The 17782-nt window shown below is 39.2% G+C and overlaps 3 protein-coding genes across 5 annotated transcripts; all 3 read left to right on the forward strand.

Annotated features, from left to right (window-relative positions):
- The first annotated feature begins 5153 nt into the window (after positions 1–5153).
- On the forward strand, positions 5154–5825 carry LOC122050763 (glutathione S-transferase T2-like). Its single transcript, XM_042611643.1, has one exon. It carries the CDS (start codon positions 5154–5156, stop codon positions 5823–5825), a length of 672 nt encoding a protein of 223 aa, XP_042467577.1.
- A 1305-nt stretch (positions 5826–7130) lies between these two features.
- On the forward strand, positions 7131–13804 carry LOC122052757 (uncharacterized protein DDB_G0275933-like). Of its 2 annotated transcripts, XR_006132088.1 has the most exons (4): positions 7131–7325; positions 7718–7865; positions 13458–13624; positions 13759–13804. XR_006132088.1 is itself a non-coding variant. In XM_042614449.1 (3 exons), exons 1-3 carry the CDS (start codon positions 7271–7273, stop codon positions 13534–13536), a joined length of 282 nt encoding a protein of 93 aa, XP_042470383.1. In that variant the 5' UTR covers positions 7131–7270; the 3' UTR covers positions 13537–13804. The 2 variants fall into 2 exon arrangements, 1 of the variants encoding a protein (XP_042470383.1); XM_042614449.1 differs by having other exon boundaries at positions 13458–13804.
- LOC122052756 (basic blue protein-like) lies at positions 13597–17034 on the forward strand. 2 transcript variants are annotated; one of them, XM_042614447.1, is made up of 3 exons: positions 13597–13857; positions 16376–16578; positions 16664–17034. In XM_042614447.1, exons 1-3 carry the CDS (start codon positions 13850–13852, stop codon positions 16861–16863), a joined length of 411 nt encoding a protein of 136 aa, XP_042470381.1. In that variant the 5' UTR covers positions 13597–13849; the 3' UTR covers positions 16864–17034. The 2 variants fall into 2 exon arrangements, with proteins under 2 accessions (XP_042470381.1, XP_042470382.1); XM_042614448.1 differs by lacking the exon at positions 13597–13857 and adding an exon at positions 15973–16184 and having other exon boundaries at positions 16301–16578.
- Positions 17035–17782: the final 748 nt, after the last annotated feature.

A 17782-nucleotide genomic window follows, 5' to 3' on the forward strand; every position in this document is an offset into this window, starting at 1 on the left:
AGACGAGCCGGCGTCTATAAACGTCCGAGCGGAAGACCGTCGAGCTCCGACGTTAAATATCGAGAGACGAGCCGGCGTCTATAAACGTCCCAGCGGAAGACCGTCGAGCTCCGACGTTAAATATCGAGAGACGAGCCGGCGTCTATAAACGTCCGAGCGGAAGACCGTCGAGCTCCGACGTTAAATATCGAGAGGCGGGCCGGTAAACGCTCCGGCGGAAGACCGTTGAGCTCCGGCGTTAAATATCGAGAGGCGAGCCGGCGTCCGAGCGGAAGACCGTCGAGCTCCGACGTTAAATATCGAGAGACGAGCCGGCGTCTATAAACGTCCGAGCGGAAGACCGTCGAGCTTTGACGTTAAATATCGAGAGACGAGCCGGCGTCTATAAACGTCCGAGCGGCTCGCATTGCGAAAATCTAGCGAAAACCCCCTTTGAGGTAAGGCGCGAAGCAAAAGATGGTTAATCGGAATTAAAAATGCGAGCAAGTGAACGAGTGAACGCGCGCGCCGAGCGGCTACTCAGTCGCATGATGAATGACGTTATTAAAGATAATCGACTTTAGTCTGACAGAGCGTGGTGCCGAGCGGAGGAGTTTTAAAGAACTACAAAAGTAAGTTGGGCCGAACGGCCTGAATTCAAAAAAGTTCATAAAAAGAAAAAAACGCTTATGACGCGTCAAAGTCAAAAAGAGTGTCAGGGATGGCGCCCATCACGGTCGCGAGGTCCTGGGGGGGGGGATGGCCAGCTCGGCGGGCAGGTGGCCCTTGGTCTTCAGGTAATCCATCGCCGCCTTGATCGCCTCTTCGAAAGTGAGGGATATCTTGTCGGTAAACTTCTCTCCGAAATCTTCCGAGCGGAGATACGCCTTCCTCGCTTCGTCAGAACGAGCCGACTCCCCCTCTTGATATTCTTTAAGCGCGGCGTGGGCAGAGTCGCTGGCAGCTTGGAGATCCTTCAATTCTCCGTCAAATCTTAGGAGATCGGCCGAGCGGCCCTCCTTCTCGGTGGCCAGAAGAGCATTCAGATCCTTGATGCGTTGCTCCAGCCCTCTGATATCCACCTTCATTCGGACCATGTCATCGATGGCCTGGTGCTTCCGGGTGATCGCCGTCTTGATCTCCTTATCTCGTTGTTTGACCATCGCTTCGAGCCGAACGACCTTGCTCGCTAGATCGGAAGCCCGTTTCCATTCGGCTTCCAGTAATTTTTTGGCCTTCTCCAGAGCGGCCGTCGACTGTTGGATGTCCCCCGCGGCTTTGAGTTTTTTCAATTCATCCTCCAGCTTGGCCAACCGATTGCTAACGGCAATCTGCTCCACCCAGTTCTACGAGCAAAAGTGAACAGGTTAAAAACTTAATCCAAATACACGAACAAAGGAAAAGAGCATACCCCGGTAGCCTGTTGAAGGTTGCTGTCGCCGAGCTGCCCGGGAGTCATCGCTTTTATCCGGCGCCGACGTGTCAAGGTGATCTGCTGCTCGGGGACCATTGGCCGATCAGCAGCAGCCATATATTCCTCTGAGGGGAGGCGCAGGACGGTTTTAATCAAATTCGAGCCGCTCGGCTCACCCCGAGAAGCATCGGCCTTACTGGATGGCCCACCGGTGGACGAGGAAGGAAGCTAAGCGCGTCTGGCGCAAAGTTCTTGAAGGATGGACGGCGGCACCTCGAGCTTGCCCTCGGAGATGCGGTCGGGTGCTCTCTAGGGAAATCGTCCCGGAGCATCCGTGCCCCGCTCGGGCTGTGGCTCATCAAGTGGAGTTGAGGCAGATGCAGATTCCGGTCGTCGGCGCTTCCGAGTGAGTAGCGGAACATCATCTGCCGAACGACCCTCCACCTCGGCTTGGGTAGAAGGTTCTGCGCCGCCCGCTGCCTCGTCGTGAGAGGTAGTGGCTGCTAAGGCTTCAGGGGCATCCTGAGTCCCCTCGCCTGATTCGCCGGTCGGATCGGCTGGATCAAGGCCCCGCTCGGCGACCTCCTTGTTCGTCACCGCCTCAATCTGAGCGGCTTTCAATTTGAGCTTCTCGGTCGCCTTAGCGCGCCACATGACTTCAACTGCAGAAACAAAGATTAAATCAATTAGAACAAAAGAAAAAGGAGGGATGAGAATCGCTTACTCATGCTGCAGGGCAGATCGGCGGGGGTAGAAGACAAGCCAAATATGTGCATTACTCCCGGAAGGAGCAGCTTGTCAATATGATAGCGCTGACCAACCAGCCGTTCGGCCGCATGAAGGTAGGCCGCATCACCTCTAAATTTGCCGAGCTCCGGTTGCGCCGGCATCGCCGTCTGCCACTTGGTACGAAAAGTTGGTAGCTCGGGAAAACGCACATAGAAGAAGTGCTCCTTCCAGTGTTTGTTGGAGCTCGGCATATTATCGAAGAGGACGAAACCTATCATAGACTGGAAAACAAAGGTGCCCCACTCGGCTTGCTTGGGATAAAAAAAGTAGTGGAAAATCTTAGGGTCGAGGGGGATGCCGTTCAGTTTGAATAAAATTATCACTCCGCTCAGCAGCCTTACGGAGTTCGGAACTAGTTGGCCGAGCGGGATGCGGAAGTAGTTGCAAACTTGCAAGAAAAATTTATGGAGGGGGAAGCGTAGCCCGGCCAAAAATTGGTCTCGGAAAAAAAGAACTGTGCCGGGCGGCGGTTCATGAGGCCGATCGGCCGGTGTGGCTAATACTATTTGGTGGTCAGAAGGAATGTCGTAAGTCCGAGCGAGACGCAACGCGTCCTCCTCATCAAAATGGCTCTCCATGGTCGTGTACCATAGACCCGGAGCGCCGCCAGTCGACTGCGAGGTGCTAGTCATGGTCGAAAGACAAGAATACGGGACCAAAAGGGAAGGTTCAAGCAAGGAATGGAGGAAAACCGACTGAAGGAAACGATTAACAGAAAGATGAAAACGTTGGGAACGAGAAAGAGGGTCTTAAGAGCAAGAAAGATGATCGACGGGGGCCTGGGGGTTGCCGAAGAGTTGAGGGGCGAGGTCGCCGGAGAAAAAAAAACGAGCAGAGGAACGCCGGAGGAGGATGAAGTAACAATGCTGTGGAAACGGAGTCGCGGGCTTTATATCGCCGCCCGGGAGCAACCTCCACCGTCCGATCCAGGTCGTCGATAATGAGGTCATCATCCAGCCGTTCATTTCAAACGGTGGCTGTCCCATCGGAAGTGACGCCACCGCCATCCGACAAGCCGACGATCGCCACGTGTCGGTGGGATATGCCGCATTTAATGAGCTCCCTTACCGTGCGCAGCGCACGTGATGGGTAGTGGGGAGAGCATCGGACATGGATTCAAGAGAACACAAGGCACGGACAAGATCTGCGAATGGATGAATATCCGGGGCTGGCGGCGGCCTAATGCGATCGCATTGCTCGATCGGATCGGCGATCCGTCGGTCGGACTTCGCCTCCCGACTAGACTCGGGGAAGGCAAGTGATCCGGTGGTAAGCCAGGACCCCTAACGAGGGGTCAACGCCACGTGGAGGTCAAAGGCGGGGGTCCGAAGGGTGAGCCGATCGGACCCATGAGAAAAGGGCAAGCCGATCGGTCTGCCAGTAAACATCTGATAGTAAAAGGCGCCCTGACAGAGATCGGGGTTCCGACGCTCAATGAAACAATGTCTAAGAGCCGAGCGGGAGGCACTCGCCCAGAAGTCTCCCCAGCATTTGAACGCCAGCGACAGGCGAGACGTGAGGGGCGTGCCGCCCGGCCGGCGCAGGGGATGAAGGTCGTCCGGACGACGGTCTCCGTCCAGCCGGCCGGACGTACGTCCCGGCCGGCGGTGGGCAAACTAGAACAAGAACATCTTCTGACAGCCGTCAAGTCATATGACTAAGCCATACTCCTAGTCTGACAACGGGGTGTCCTGTTGTCCCATCGAAGGCGCGATGAGACTATTGCAGTATGGCGTCAGGTAAGCTTTCTGACAAGTACATATCGAGGTATGGGCTGCGGACACGTACGCGCCTCGGTGGGCGCGTAGAGACTCTTTTCACCGCTCTATATAAGGAGTAGCAGACTTCGCCGGAGGTACGCGTTCTATAAGCTTGGGAGCTACTTTCTCCACCATCTGCTTGCCTGACTTAAGCGTCGGAGGGTCGCCGCCGGGAACCCCTTCCCGGCCCGACTTCTGTGTAGGTCCACCAGAGCTTCGTACGACTAGCCGGAGGCCCACGTCATCGATTAGGAGAGCGCCACGTGCCCAGCGTCCGTTGAGTCAGCGTTCGGACATGATCAATAGCGTCAGTGACACTAGATAGAGAGTTGTAGTTAGATAACATTCGCCCTTAGAGAGTAGAAGTAAGAAGGGTGGGTTGTTACACAAAACCCAAGAAGTTGAGTTTTATAAACCCAATTGCATTGCACCACTTTAAAAAGTTGAGAACTAAAGAAGCCAGCATCCAATTTTGGATGTTGGCTTCATGGTGCTTTTAAGAATAAAATATTTAATACACATGGGTCCCATGCCCGTTGTCAGGTAAATGTTTATTTAAAAAATAAACTTAATCAAATGAACGTTACCAGATAATGCCCATTTGACAAAAATGAACAACGTCCATTTGACAAAAATGAGCAATGTTCATTTTGCAAAATCGAACGACAACGTTCATTTTGGCAAAAATGAACGTTATTTGGCAACGTCTATTTTTTGACAACGGTAAAAAAAACGGCTATATAATATTTTTTTATTTTAATAATAACTTTTTTTTACTTATAAATAGAGAAGTATTTTTCATTTCTCTACTCACTATCTAAAACTTTCTCTACCACGATATTTCTATCTTCTTATTCCAAATGGGTGAAAGATTCAGTGGTTCATTCAACAATTTATTTGGTTCTCCAAATATAAAGGGAAATTCAAGCTCTTAAAATTCTCAATCGCATTTTCTTCCCAATCTTCATCCGTCGCAATTTGCTTATGCAACTCAATTTTCATAAAATACTCCCACTGGTTCGAATTTTGTTCATCATGCTCCATTTTTCATGTTTCCATCTGATTATGCTTCAATAGGTGGCCAGTTTATGATGCAACCTCCTTCTCAAGTGTTTACTACTCCATCTCCATCAAGCATGTCGTTGAATGAATCTTGACGGGTGAGTCTGGGTGGATCTGGATCCGATAGAGAGCTCCCAACACCAATTTCAATGCTACGCTCTCAATTTCCACCACATTCGACGATACCTGGGATAGAAAATATTAACATCGAGGATGATGAGGAGGATGACAAAGAAATGAATGCCTCTCGTAATAGAGCTAAGGTGATGTGGTCAACCGTCGAGGAGAAGTGTCTTGCAAGAGCTTGGGGAACTATTACCAATGACCCAAAAGTTGGTAATGCACAAAAGAATAAGCATTTTTGGCAACGTACCTCCACGTACTATAATGATAATCAGCCTACGGGTATGACAACAAGAGAATGGACATCGATAAAGTCACATTACTATCGAGTTATGCCTGATATTGGTAAGTTCTCAGGATGGTACAATAATTTCTTCAACAATCGGGCTAGTGGTGAAAGTGACGCTGATGTTTTAGCCGCTACACATGATATGTGGAAAAAGGTACACAAGAATAAGGCTTTCAAGTATGAACATGTATGGAAGATTATAACAGAGTGCGAGAAAAGGGCTCCCCAATCTCTTGGTCGTCATGCTGATAAGAAGGCGAGGACTTCCAAATCAGGAGCACATACTTCTTCAACCAATCCGGATACTGATGGTGACTCTGAAATTCGCTCACGTCTAATAGGACAACAGAAGGCGAAAAGAAAGAATAAAACCAAAGTTATAGAAGGCGAATACTTCAACGTGAAATGAGAACAAATGCAACAATATCAAAAGGAAAACTTGACACTTAAGGAACTCGAGCTAAAGCAAAAGGATTATGATATGATTATGAAAGATGCGAGTGGAATGACAGAGGCATAACTTCATTGGCATATGAAAATAGTTGAAGAAATTACAAAGAGACGTGACCTATAATAGATTTGTCATTTGTAGACATTTATGTTTTTTTAATTTATGTTGGTCTTTGTAGTTTGTGGATGTTTATATTTTTTTAAATTTATGTTGTACTTTATAGTTTGTTGATTTGTAAGTTTTTTATTTATGTTGTACTTTATAGTTCGTTTATATTTTAATTCTATTTTAATTATGTACTCTGTTTTATTTTATGATTTCATTGTAATGATTTATTTGTTAATATTGTAAATTATTAAATTTTCAATAATATTTTTATGAAATTATTTTGTTCGTAAATATATTTAGTGAACAAAAAATAGTTAATTATTATATATTAATTATTAAATTAATAATTCATTTAAAAATATTAAATAAAACTAATATATATTATTAATAAATTAATTAACATGTATATTATAAATATATATTTATGATAATATATAAATAAATAGTAAATAAGATAGTAAATAGAAAATATAGATAATGATGTGGTAAGTCCAATATAAAATTGTTTGTTGGGTTTATGATTGTAGGAAGAGGTTTATAAAAGTTGTAAAGTTTTTACTTTTGATGTGACAGTGACATAGTAAATCCCACGATAAAATTGGATTTATAAGTTCGTTGTCACATCCGCACCACATCAAAAGTAAAAAATCTTACATATCTTTCCACTATCAAAAAAACCTTTCAATAACTCTTTCATGAGTCCCATATTTTTAAACTTCCACACCATATATATATCTCTTTCCTAATTAAAAAATATTTTTAATATTATATTTAAATTAAAAAAATATTTCTAATATTATATTTAAATTAAAAAACATTTTAAATATTATATTTAAATTAAAAAAACTTATTTTAATTAAAAAATAATAAAAAAAAAAAGTTGAAAGAGCGGCTCCGCTCCTTCTCAAATGGGGAAGAAGCTCCCTGGGAGGGATCTTCTTCCTATGCAGTGGGAGCTCTCCCACTGTGGATGTCCTAATGGGAGTTCTCTCACGTATTGATAGGAGACGCGGTCCCCTCAAAGCCTATAAGGACCTGTGCCGAGCTGGCATCCAACGCGGCCAGTGACGAGTCATGTCGATGCACGACATGTAAATGGTTTGAGTCGGCCTATTTCGTTTCTGGCCCATTTAGCCCGTTTTACCTCTACACGTGCCTATCTGCAATACTCATCACAGGCCGTTCTCGGTTACACGACGTCGTCGTCAACTAGGAAGTCGTCAGGTTCCGCCTCCACCGTAGGGTTTCGCATTTCTTAAATCTTAATCCCTGCTCGGATTCGCTTGGTTTCTGCCATGGGGTACGTACAAGAGGCCAGAGAAAGCCGCGTCAAGAAGAAGGTGGAAGAAGGTATCTTCCTCTCTCCTGCTTCCTGTCGTATCCCCGATTCTTAATCTACTTTCTCTATGCTCAATTCGCGAATCTTGATTCTGCATTATTTTCTCTGATATTTATGTATTTTTCTGTTCTCGTGTTTCCGGTGTTGCGATTTTTGGGAGATGATCAGTCACCCTACTATATCTTATAAATATGTCGGGTGTTGGAATTGTTGGAACCTTGTCATGCCTAATTAACATACAAGATAAGTATAGAAACATGTGTTTACATTAGGATCTTTAACATCGAAATAATTTTCCACATTTTCATCCTTGCAACATAATGGTGTGACTATAGGCATGGTTAAGCCATGTTAACTTCCATGGTTGTTACCATTTTGTTGTTTACTAATTAAAGAATTCCAGCTTTACGCAGCAAAATGAAGCAAAAGGCACTGAAGGAGTGTGATCATCTGTGTGCAAAGTATGCTGAATGTGCTGCCGGAAGAACTTTTTCTATAGTTTGGCACTGTAGGAAAGCAGCTAAAGAGTTGAATGAATGCCTTCATCAATAGTAAGTTCATGGTTTTCTAGTAGTGTCATCCATGTCTAGTCCTCATCTTTCCAAGTTCAATATTAACATCCAAACTCATTTACCTAAAGTGAGAATGATATAAACCCTTTTATTTGACTTTCTTTTATTTTTTAATGGGGCTTAAATCATGTTTATTCTTGTATGTTAATAACTTTCATACTTAAGTCAGGAAATGGTGTTAGCTGTACTGTTGCCTCCCTCTTCTTTTCTCTTATAGATACCAATCAATCGGGATAGTTTGAGCATTCAAATTTCAAATGCTCAAAAATCTAAGGCACATAACAACTGCACAAAATCCACGCATAACTTCATTAATAACGTTGTTGAAAATATATCCATGCATATAAAATTCTTAATCAAAATAAGTCCCTGTTCACCCATCTTTCCTAGATCATTTTTTTTCTTACAAAAATCAATTTCATCTTCTCAATCCTAAAATCTTATTCTTAATTCAAACTATTAACGTATAAAGTTTCAAATTAATGTTTTGGTTGAAATTACTAAAATTGCATTGGTTCAACATGAAAATATTTAGTGATATATCTATGAATTTCAAGTTTCTAAAATTTGTTAGGCGCTAAAAGGGTGCCAGACCAGTGCCTAGGCCTAGGTGGGGACTAGGCACTGCTAAGCGGATTCTACGGTATCCACATAAATTACATAATATATCACATACTATAACTCCAAGACAATAACATCAAATTTAAAATAAATTCAAAATTACACAACTAATAAAATATTAAATTTGAAATGAGTTCAAACTTTAGAATTACACAACTAATAAAATATCATATTTATTTTACTTCGTTTCCATCATTTTCAACAACTTGTTCTTCATCAGACACAAACTCAATATCATCATTGTGATCCTCCTCTTCTTCGGATGCAAAATCATCCTCGTGAAGTTCTCGCACATTAGAGCTTCTTCGGGTTGTAGATTATCATCTGCTCCACTTGCTTCATCAACCATTTGTCATGTGAGCTCGGATCCTAGTTCAACTTCATCATCTTCCCCGCTATCCACAATCCAACCTTGTGACATTCCTTTCTTTTTTTCTTTTTTGTTTGTTCAACAATCTAGCATTAAATTGGGCAAATACTAGCTATTTTTTTTTCTTTGTATGAATCTTAAGAAAAAAAGAGAAAGTAAATATTATAGTTAGTACCATAAATATAAACTTTAAAACAAATTAAAGACTTAAGTTTATCCCTTCAAATGCACTCCACTTTCTTTCACACCCAAATGAACTTATAGTTAATGAAAGTGTCCTCAATGCCACTCTTGGCAAGTTGGGTGTGTGAGCACCATATGTACTCCACCATGCACGTGGATCAAATGTATCATCATTCTTTTCACATGCTTTTGCTACTAATGTTTTGCTACTAATGTTTTGCTAAATAACTTATATTTTGCAAATTTCTTGTTAATAATTGTATCTTGTACATCTAACCGCATGCAAAATTTCATGGATTCAAAAATCCCCGTCGCAACCTCCTCATGAAGAGCAACAAAACTATTATTATGGTAAAAATAGGGGTTCAACAAAAAAGACAGTAGTATGCAATGCTGTATCAAGTCCATCCTTCATTTTTGACTCAATAATCACTATGATAGGCTGATAATTTGATTCCACGTCGTTCAAGGCCATCTTAATATCTTCTTTAGCTTGAAGAAGCTCCCCATATAGAAACTTCATGGATGACTTTTTATCTCCATCTACCAATCGAAGACCTCTCACTAAAGGAGCAAATATTTTCAAACAAAATGTCACATCATTCCAAAAATTCATGCTCATCACAGTAGAGTAAGTCAATTTTCCTTTGTTTGTTTTTGACCATTTACATGTCTCCCACAAATCACTTGTAAACATGACCCTTAAACTAGAATTTTTTACAATCAAACTTTGCAATGTGAGGAAATTTGATGCAAACCAGGAAACTCCTGGTTGGATTATGTCTCTCTTCTTCATGAAACTTCTCATCAATGACAAAGTCTTATGGTGAACATAAATGAAAATGGTAGAAGACTTGGTTTGTTGAATAACCTTTTTATATCGTGGAAGCTTGTCAATACTTTCAAACATGAGATTAACAGTGTTAGTTGTACATGAACTCCAAAAGATTGTAGGTTGCTTTTCTCTCATCAATTTAGCTACAACCATATTGTTGGTGACATTATCTATTATAATCTAAATAATATTCTGAGCTCTTACTTGTTCAATATATTTGTCAACATCTTCAAAAATAGTTCAGCTGTATGTGCCTCGTCTGAAGATTCTTTAGACTCTAAAAATGTACTACCCTCCTTGTAATTAATACACAAATTTAATATGCTTCTTTTTTTTCTATCACTCCATGTATCTGTCATGATCGACCATCCATTCTTTACCCATTCTTCTTCATGTTTCTTCAACTTTGGCTTTCAACAGTGACTCCCTAAGTTGATATTGAGTTGGAGGCTTGAATCTTAGTCCAAATTGACCCACTTCCTCCATTAGTTGCTTAAAGCAATCATTGTCAACAACATTGAATAGGATTCCATTTTCATAAACCCATCTCCCAACATATTGCTGAACTTGTTGAGTTCACTCTTTGAAAAGAGCTGCATTTATATATTTTTGGTGCACTTTACTCCCACTTGAACCTACATTTGCTGGAGCAATTACTAATGCATATCTATCCATGGGGCCAAGTAGAAGAGGTTTTTTAATTCCATCTATCCCTTCAATTTCAGGACCTTCTTCGTTTTGAGAAATAGTCACCTCTGCTCTACCACTTTATTTTTCCATTATTTTGTTCTTCTTTCTATTCCTCCCTTCTAAAATAGTCTGTTTTCTTGAGATGCTTTTCGACAATTAGATACATTTTCAGATATATTTTCAATGTGCTATTTGATCCTATACACTCCTCCCGATATCATTTTATCACACAACTTACATTTAATTTTATCGAGGTTTTTAGAATCAATCAACATCCCAAACTCCCATTCAATGTCATTTGACATTCTCCTAAGAATCCCGGATTCGGGTTGAGTTACAGATGTTGTGCCATTGTGATAACCTGAAAAGTAATTGGAGAATAAATTCAGAAACATTGGAATCATCAACAAGTCTAAGAAAAAAATTATATATAAAATATAATTGTACTGTATAAAATAACATTAACAAGTCTGAGAATAATCGAATATATTTTTAATATATCTTAATCTAATTAATAAAATTTATTAGATATTTATTAAAAAAATTAAATTTTAAAAATATTTTTATATATTTAAATCTGATTTATATAAATTAATAATATTTATTGAAATTTTTAAAATTTTAAATATATTTTTTATATATTTAAATCTGATTTATATAAATTAATAATATTTATTAGAATTTTTTAAATTTTAATATAATTTTTATATTTCTAAATCTGTTTTTTATAAATTAATAATATTTATTAGAATTTTTAAATTTTAAATATGTTTTATATATATTTAAATCTGATTTATATAAATTAATAATATTTATTAGAATTTTTAAAATTTTAAATATGTTTATATATATTTAAATCTGTTTTATATAAATTAATAATATTTATTAATAAATAAATAAAATTTAAATTTATTTTTTATATATTTAATTGGGATAATTTAATTAGACTTTATGAAAGTCTATTATTGAAACTATCTCAGTTGGGAGTTGTTTGATTTAATTAAATCCTAAAAATATTTATGCACAGTATAGGAACTCGCGACAACACCACCGAACACGTCGCGAGAGGCCTTCGGCGCCGCTGGAAGCGTTGTGGGACGCTTCTGGCGAAGTCCAACGGTGCTGGAAGAGTCACGGGACACATCCGACGCCGTTGGAAGCATCATGAGAGGCCGCTGGACGCGTCCGACAACACATCCGGCAGCTGTGGACTCTTCCGACGGCTACAGACGCGTCCCGCAACGTATCTGACGCCGATGAGGAGTAGACGAAACAAAAAATAAATAACAAAAACAAAAAAAACTTACTAGAATCGACGAAGCCGTGGCGATGAGACGATGAGAGCAAACGAAGAGGCAAACACAAACAAACAAATAGGTAATTTAGGGATTTTAAATTTAATGATTTATTGGTCAGTTTTTTTTTTTAAAAAATTAAAAACCCAAAATCATCGACGCCGAGGGCCACCTAGGTCACCCGCCTTGTAGGTTTCCAGTGTGGGTGGCGGACTCGTAACGCCTAGGCGGCCGCCTAGGGCAAGTTTTAGAAATGAATTTATATCTTCCTAGTACTTTTTAAGTTATTTGTCATGGTGATTGATGCTTTGGCTAGTTTTTCAGGATCAATCTTTGTAATTATTAGGTATAATACATTAGTTAGTAATGATCCTGTAAAACTGAAGAAAAAACAGCTTCTAGTAATAAAGGTCCATGCAGAAGTCTCTTTGATGTTTATCTTAGGAAATGAAAAATGACAAGTTTTCCTTATGTATGGCATCCAAAAGGAATGTTGGGATTGCTAACTCATCGTTTAGATACACAAAGCAACATAATCATCATCAAGTAGTGTGTCTCTACTCCAATAGCAATATTGTTCTAGATGGTTATCAATGAAGATCCAAATAGGATATGCACTTTTTAGAGAATTACATAAATTATATACTTTCATTTTGTATTTCACACTCAGTTCTTTTGATCCTTTATACTCAATTAAATCCTGTTATATGATTGAATTGATTGCTATGAGTTCATATTTAGTAATTCCTGAATTATTTCTTTTATATTGTGGGTCGGGAAAAAAAATAATAATCCTAACTCTCTTAAATTCCCTGTTTTAGTATTCTAATTGAAAAGCCAAATCATGGTACTAGTTCATTCTCTTATTCTTAATCATATTGTATTCGGATGATTATTCTATTTCTTCTCTTTTTCAATAATCGAAATCAAAATAGGGTATTGGATTATTCTCATGGTCTTGATCATACTATAACGGGATGATGATTCTATTTTTTCACTTATTTGCTAAGAAATGAGAATTTCCTTGGATAATAGGAATATAAAATTCCAATGACCATTAGATATGGTTTGTTTTGGTCTTGTTGAAACATTACTCTAGCCAAATAAACATCGTTGGTTTATGTGAATTGTTATTTTTCATGTACTTTGCATTGCATGATTTGACATATGAAAATAACAAATTTCCAAATATATTAATCTATATTTTCAGAAATGCATTAATTACTTTTTCTATTTGGAAGATTAAAATAGATGTATCAATTGGTATATTTTTTTTGTTATTGTAGCTTTTGTTTATCAATGTAAATGCCCTTTTTTTTTTTTCTAATACCTTGATGTTAGCCATTTATTTGTCTGCATAGCACTTCCTCGCAGTTTTGCTTCCACAAACGACTTGTGTGCATATGTATATCATCTGCATATTCTCTTTGAATTTTGTTTTTGCTTAATGTGAATTCCAAACTAACCTGTAACCTAATCTTTAATTATCCTCTTTTTTGCTTTATTAGAGTTTGTGCAAGGGATAACTTCCACTGGTATTGTTTGAGAAACTATACTAAATTATTAGTCTATGACAGCACCAATGACACAATCCTGGAAGAAATGAAGAAAAGCTACATCCTCGAACAAGAAAGCAAAGTCCAAAATAAGATCTAAGCATATTTCTGCATTCATCCAAGGGAATTCTCAGAGGATAATTGAGGTTCAATTTGTGTCATGCTGTTTTGCTGGCCAATTTGGTGATGTACGGAAGAATTGCATTGATGCAGAACTATCTGCTGATTTGCACCTACAATGTTGAAAATGAAAATTTGCGTTCAGCATCCTCTTGCTGATTCTTTCCTCAGCAAAATATTTTAATAAGTTTGTATTTTACAGAAACATTTTCTGACCTTGGATAAAGTTCAGCTCCAAGTTACATTCATGCTGAAGGCCTAAAAATTTCGAAGTATGTTGTCTGACTTTTGAGATGACCAGGTAATACTAGTTCTTTCTTTTTGGTTTTGTCCCAGTAATTAAGCATACAATGATACAGTTCTTTCACTTACGTATACTTGGATCACATCACATTTGATATCAATTTTTACTCCATTCAATTCTTCAAGAATTAAATATTTCGAGTGGCAGATTAGATGGACCCATAGATTTAATAGGCCTCGCAAATTAGATGATGAAATAGACTCGGCATGATAGGGAAGCCAAGTTGGGAGTGTTGTGCCGGCAAGGTGAACTGCACTTGCCTAAGTTGAACGAGCTAATCAAACCAGTTGAATTGAGTTGGTTGAATAGGTCGATGGACAAGGTAGATTGAATATACCTTTTTTCTGTTTTTTGTTTTTTGGTTTTTTGTTTTTGGTCATTGGTTCATGTCGGCCTCGCCTTCTTTGAACTTGGAATCAAACAAATGGGATGAAACGAAAGCAAACAAATGCCAAAGGTCACAGTGCCATGAAAAGGATCTGCGATCTAATTTGTCGGCATTAATTGATGGAAATGTCATAGAATAGTTATACTGATGGGGAATCTGCTGATATATCCGGACAGCATGTTTAGGATTCCTAGTAATTATTCTACCGATTAGTTTGCTGATGGAACGAATGCAGGATCAGTAACTGCCTCTCAACCTTTTGTTTGATTTCTTTCCCTCCCCAACCAAAACTTACTTTTTTTTTTTTTGAGTCAATTCCTAATTATGGTGGACTGTGGATTATTTTTTTTTCGGTTAGATGACAATCCTAACATGTTGTTTGCACCTATAAAATTATTCTGATGATTGATAAAATTTTTTTTATAGGTTCAGATCGATTATCTTTAGGATTAATCAATTAGAAGAGTTGAAAAAAAATAGAAGATATATAATCAATTGTCCTAAATGTCTAGAGGTGATTAGACTAAAGGACACCCTTACAGGTATAGCCGAGTTAGTATTCGGACAGGACTTGCCACGATAGAGGTATGATTCAATTTTCGATAGCTACAAATAATATTTCTGATTATCTCGTATCTCTTGTCTAGGAATGTTGTTCAATTAAAGTTAAATAAGTCTTCCTAATTTATCCCTTTTAGTGTATATGAGTTCGTCCTGAGAGAATTGTTAAGTGATGATTTCACCCTGCTAGATTAGATTGGACTAAAGGACAAACTTAAATTATTCAAATTTTTAATATTTATATAATTATGTGATATCCTTCGTTTTATGCATGGGTGATGATTAGGCTATAGTTCATTTGCTTGTTAAGGGGCAAAAATTTAACGAGTGAAAATTGGTGAACTTCCAAGAGCAATATAAAGTCTTCCTTCCTGGTAGGATTTCTAAATCCACCGAGGAAAACATACCAACAACATGGGAAAGACACAAAAAAATATTTTTTTATTAGAATTGTCAAATAGGTATTTTTTTAATTTATTATCAAAATAATGTAATTTTTATTTCTAAAAATATCTTTATTGAACAACTCTATTAACACTAATAACTAATATAAATAGCAGTTATTACAATATAAACTTGGTCAGTGTTATATTATAATATAAAACTGTTACAGTTGGGTATTAGTTACAGGAATATAAATACTATTTTAATAATAATAAATAAAATATCTTTTAACAATTTCAATAAAAAGAATAGTGCTTTTGAACAATTTCTATAAAAGGAATCGCCTTTTGATTTTGTCAAGACGATAAAATTGGAAAGTCCGATGGAGCATTTGTGGTACTTGTTCATATTGTTCGAGTCTCAAGTATAATATCCTAGAGACGGTTTAGTGACTAGCGCATGAAGTATTGTCATCATGAGGTCTAGGATTTGAATTTCGGCAAAGTAAGATAAATATTTTCTTTATGTGTTAGTTATTATTTTAAAAGTTAATAATTATTTATGATTTATCATCTCTGTGTTGATCTTGAGACAAATTGACGAAAATATTTAGGATGAACGTATTCACTTTTATCATCATGTGTCTCAATTACAGCGCATTAGAACACTACCGTTCGCAGCAAAACGGCAAGACTGTCAAATACTTGCTGTTCGAATATCATTTACGATTCATCGCAGACATTTTCTTGGGGATGAAAAATCTGAGAACTTGACCCTGTCCACTGCCACGATTACAAGTGTGCGATTCCTCCGTAGCAATGGCGTCACTCCGCCGCTTCCCCGGTCCTCTGCCTCCGCCGCTGTACCAAACATTAACGCGGCCGGCCACATAGCTCCATGCGTGCAAACTAATAATGGAGTGGTTGGCTTCAGATTATCTCAATTAATCCTCCCTCCCAGACTTCTCAACCTCTATCTTTAAATCTCTGGGGTATGGTGTATAGAAAGATGTTTAATTATCATCTTAAATATTCACGATTCCATTTCTAACTATATCATATTTATAGATTTTTTTTTTCTAAATGGGACGGTCCCTCCGCATTGCAGGACCTGAAATGCCTATAAATAACTGTCACTCCTTTCTCCAGCTTCTCCACTCACAAAGCTCTTCGACTAATTCAGTATACAGCTAGCTACGATGGTGGCGGCTCAGGGAAGGGGCAGCGCAGCAGTGGCTCTGGGGCTCACCACCCTGCTGCTTTGCCTCCTGCTGCACAGCAAAGTTGCCGACGGAGCCACTTTTACCGTCGGCGACGGCGGCGGCTGGAGCTTCAGCACCGTCGGCTGGGCTGATGGAAAACGCTTCAGGGCCGGCGACGTGCTCGGTGAGTATCATCGTCAATTGCTGTACGCTCTTGTTCTTGTATGTGCATTCCTCAACTTCTGCTGCTGCTGCTGCTGCCGCTGCAGTGTTTAGGTACAATCCGTCGGTGCACAACGTGGTGGCGGTGAGCGCGGCTGGGTACAGCAGTTGCTCTGCCCCCCGCGGCTCGAAGGTCTTCACCTCCGGCAACGATCGCATCACGCTGGGCCGCGGCACCAGCTACTTCATCTGCAGCTTCGCCGGCCACTGCAAATCCGGAATGAAGATCGCCGTCACCGCCACCTAGCTAGATTGATATGCACCTACTGTGCTGTCGAATAAAGTTGTTGGTTGTTTGTAGTTGTCGACAAAAAATGCTTTGGGGTCCGACCAAAATCATCATATCATGGATGATGGGCCACAAATTATGTATGCCGGCTTCTTTAATTTCTATATAATCTCATCTATCTTTTATTTATTCTTCTTACATTTTTCATCTCATCCACAGATTATGGATGATGAATTACAAAAGGTCATGGATTCAAATTCTAAAAATAATATAAAATTATGTATAATGGATCTTTTCCCAAAACTCTGTATGATGAAAACCTCATGTATCTAACTACGTTTTTTTTCTTGTATTTTTCACAAATGATCAGCTAGAGAAAAGCTCTCATATGTGAGATTTCCATCAGAGTGATACTGATGGAAGATGTGTTTTCTTCTTTTGTCAAGTCAAGATTAATGATTGAATTCTTGACCATCAAAGAAATCCAATAGATGTTAGCAAAAGACGGGTGCTAGTAGAAAAGTTCAACTAAATCAGAGCGATTAGGTATATAGGGATTAGAGACGTCAAAGTAGATTAAGATTGATTAAATTCTTTATCTCATAAGTCATCTAGTTGGTATATGGTGGGATGCTTATCATTTTAGGTCATGAGGTCGAAACTCAGGGTAATTGAAGTGTAAATCCTTGGTCCTTGTGCAACTCACCCCATCTACTACATGCTCGCTCAGATGTTATGATTTACCTCTCTCATGATTGTCTTAGGTCGGGTACGACGGGGACGCTGGGGACGAGCGATTTTACCTTTTTATCATAAGATTGATTAAATTCTTAGTAGATGGTTAAATAGGTTTAGGAGGATTGGGTACTTGGCTTTGGAATTCAAGGGACGCGCAACCCTAAGATTATGGATGACATATGGAAGTCAGAAGTCGACA

Source organism: Zingiber officinale, chromosome 3A, assembly GCF_018446385.1.
Source record: "Zingiber officinale cultivar Zhangliang chromosome 3A, Zo_v1.1, whole genome shotgun sequence".
In the NCBI taxonomy this organism is placed as follows: Eukaryota; Viridiplantae; Streptophyta; class Magnoliopsida; order Zingiberales; family Zingiberaceae; genus Zingiber; species Zingiber officinale.

What these genes read in the sequence shown, in the direction of transcription:
- LOC122052757 (XM_042614449.1), top strand. Translation starts at nt 7,271, where the DNA reads ATGGGGTACGTACAAGAGGCCAGAGAAAGCCGCGTCAAGAAGAAGGTG. An exon ending in CAAGAAGAAGGTGGAAGAAG is followed by an intron (nt 7,326 to 7,717) that starts GTATCTTCCTCT and finishes AAAGAATTCCAG; the next exon opens with CTTTACGCAGCAAAATGAAG. An exon ending in AATGAATGCCTTCATCAATA is followed by an intron (nt 7,866 to 13,457) that starts GTAAGTTCATGG and finishes AGTCTATGACAG; the next exon opens with CACCAATGACACAATCCTGG.
- LOC122052756 (XM_042614447.1), top strand. An exon ending in CAGGGCCGGCGACGTGCTCG is followed by an intron (nt 16,579 to 16,663) that starts GTGAGTATCATC and finishes CTGCCGCTGCAG; the next exon opens with TGTTTAGGTACAATCCGTCG.
- LOC122050763 (XM_042611643.1), top strand. Translation starts at nt 5,154, where the DNA reads ATGCTACGCTCTCAATTTCCACCACATTCGACGATACCTGGGATAGAA.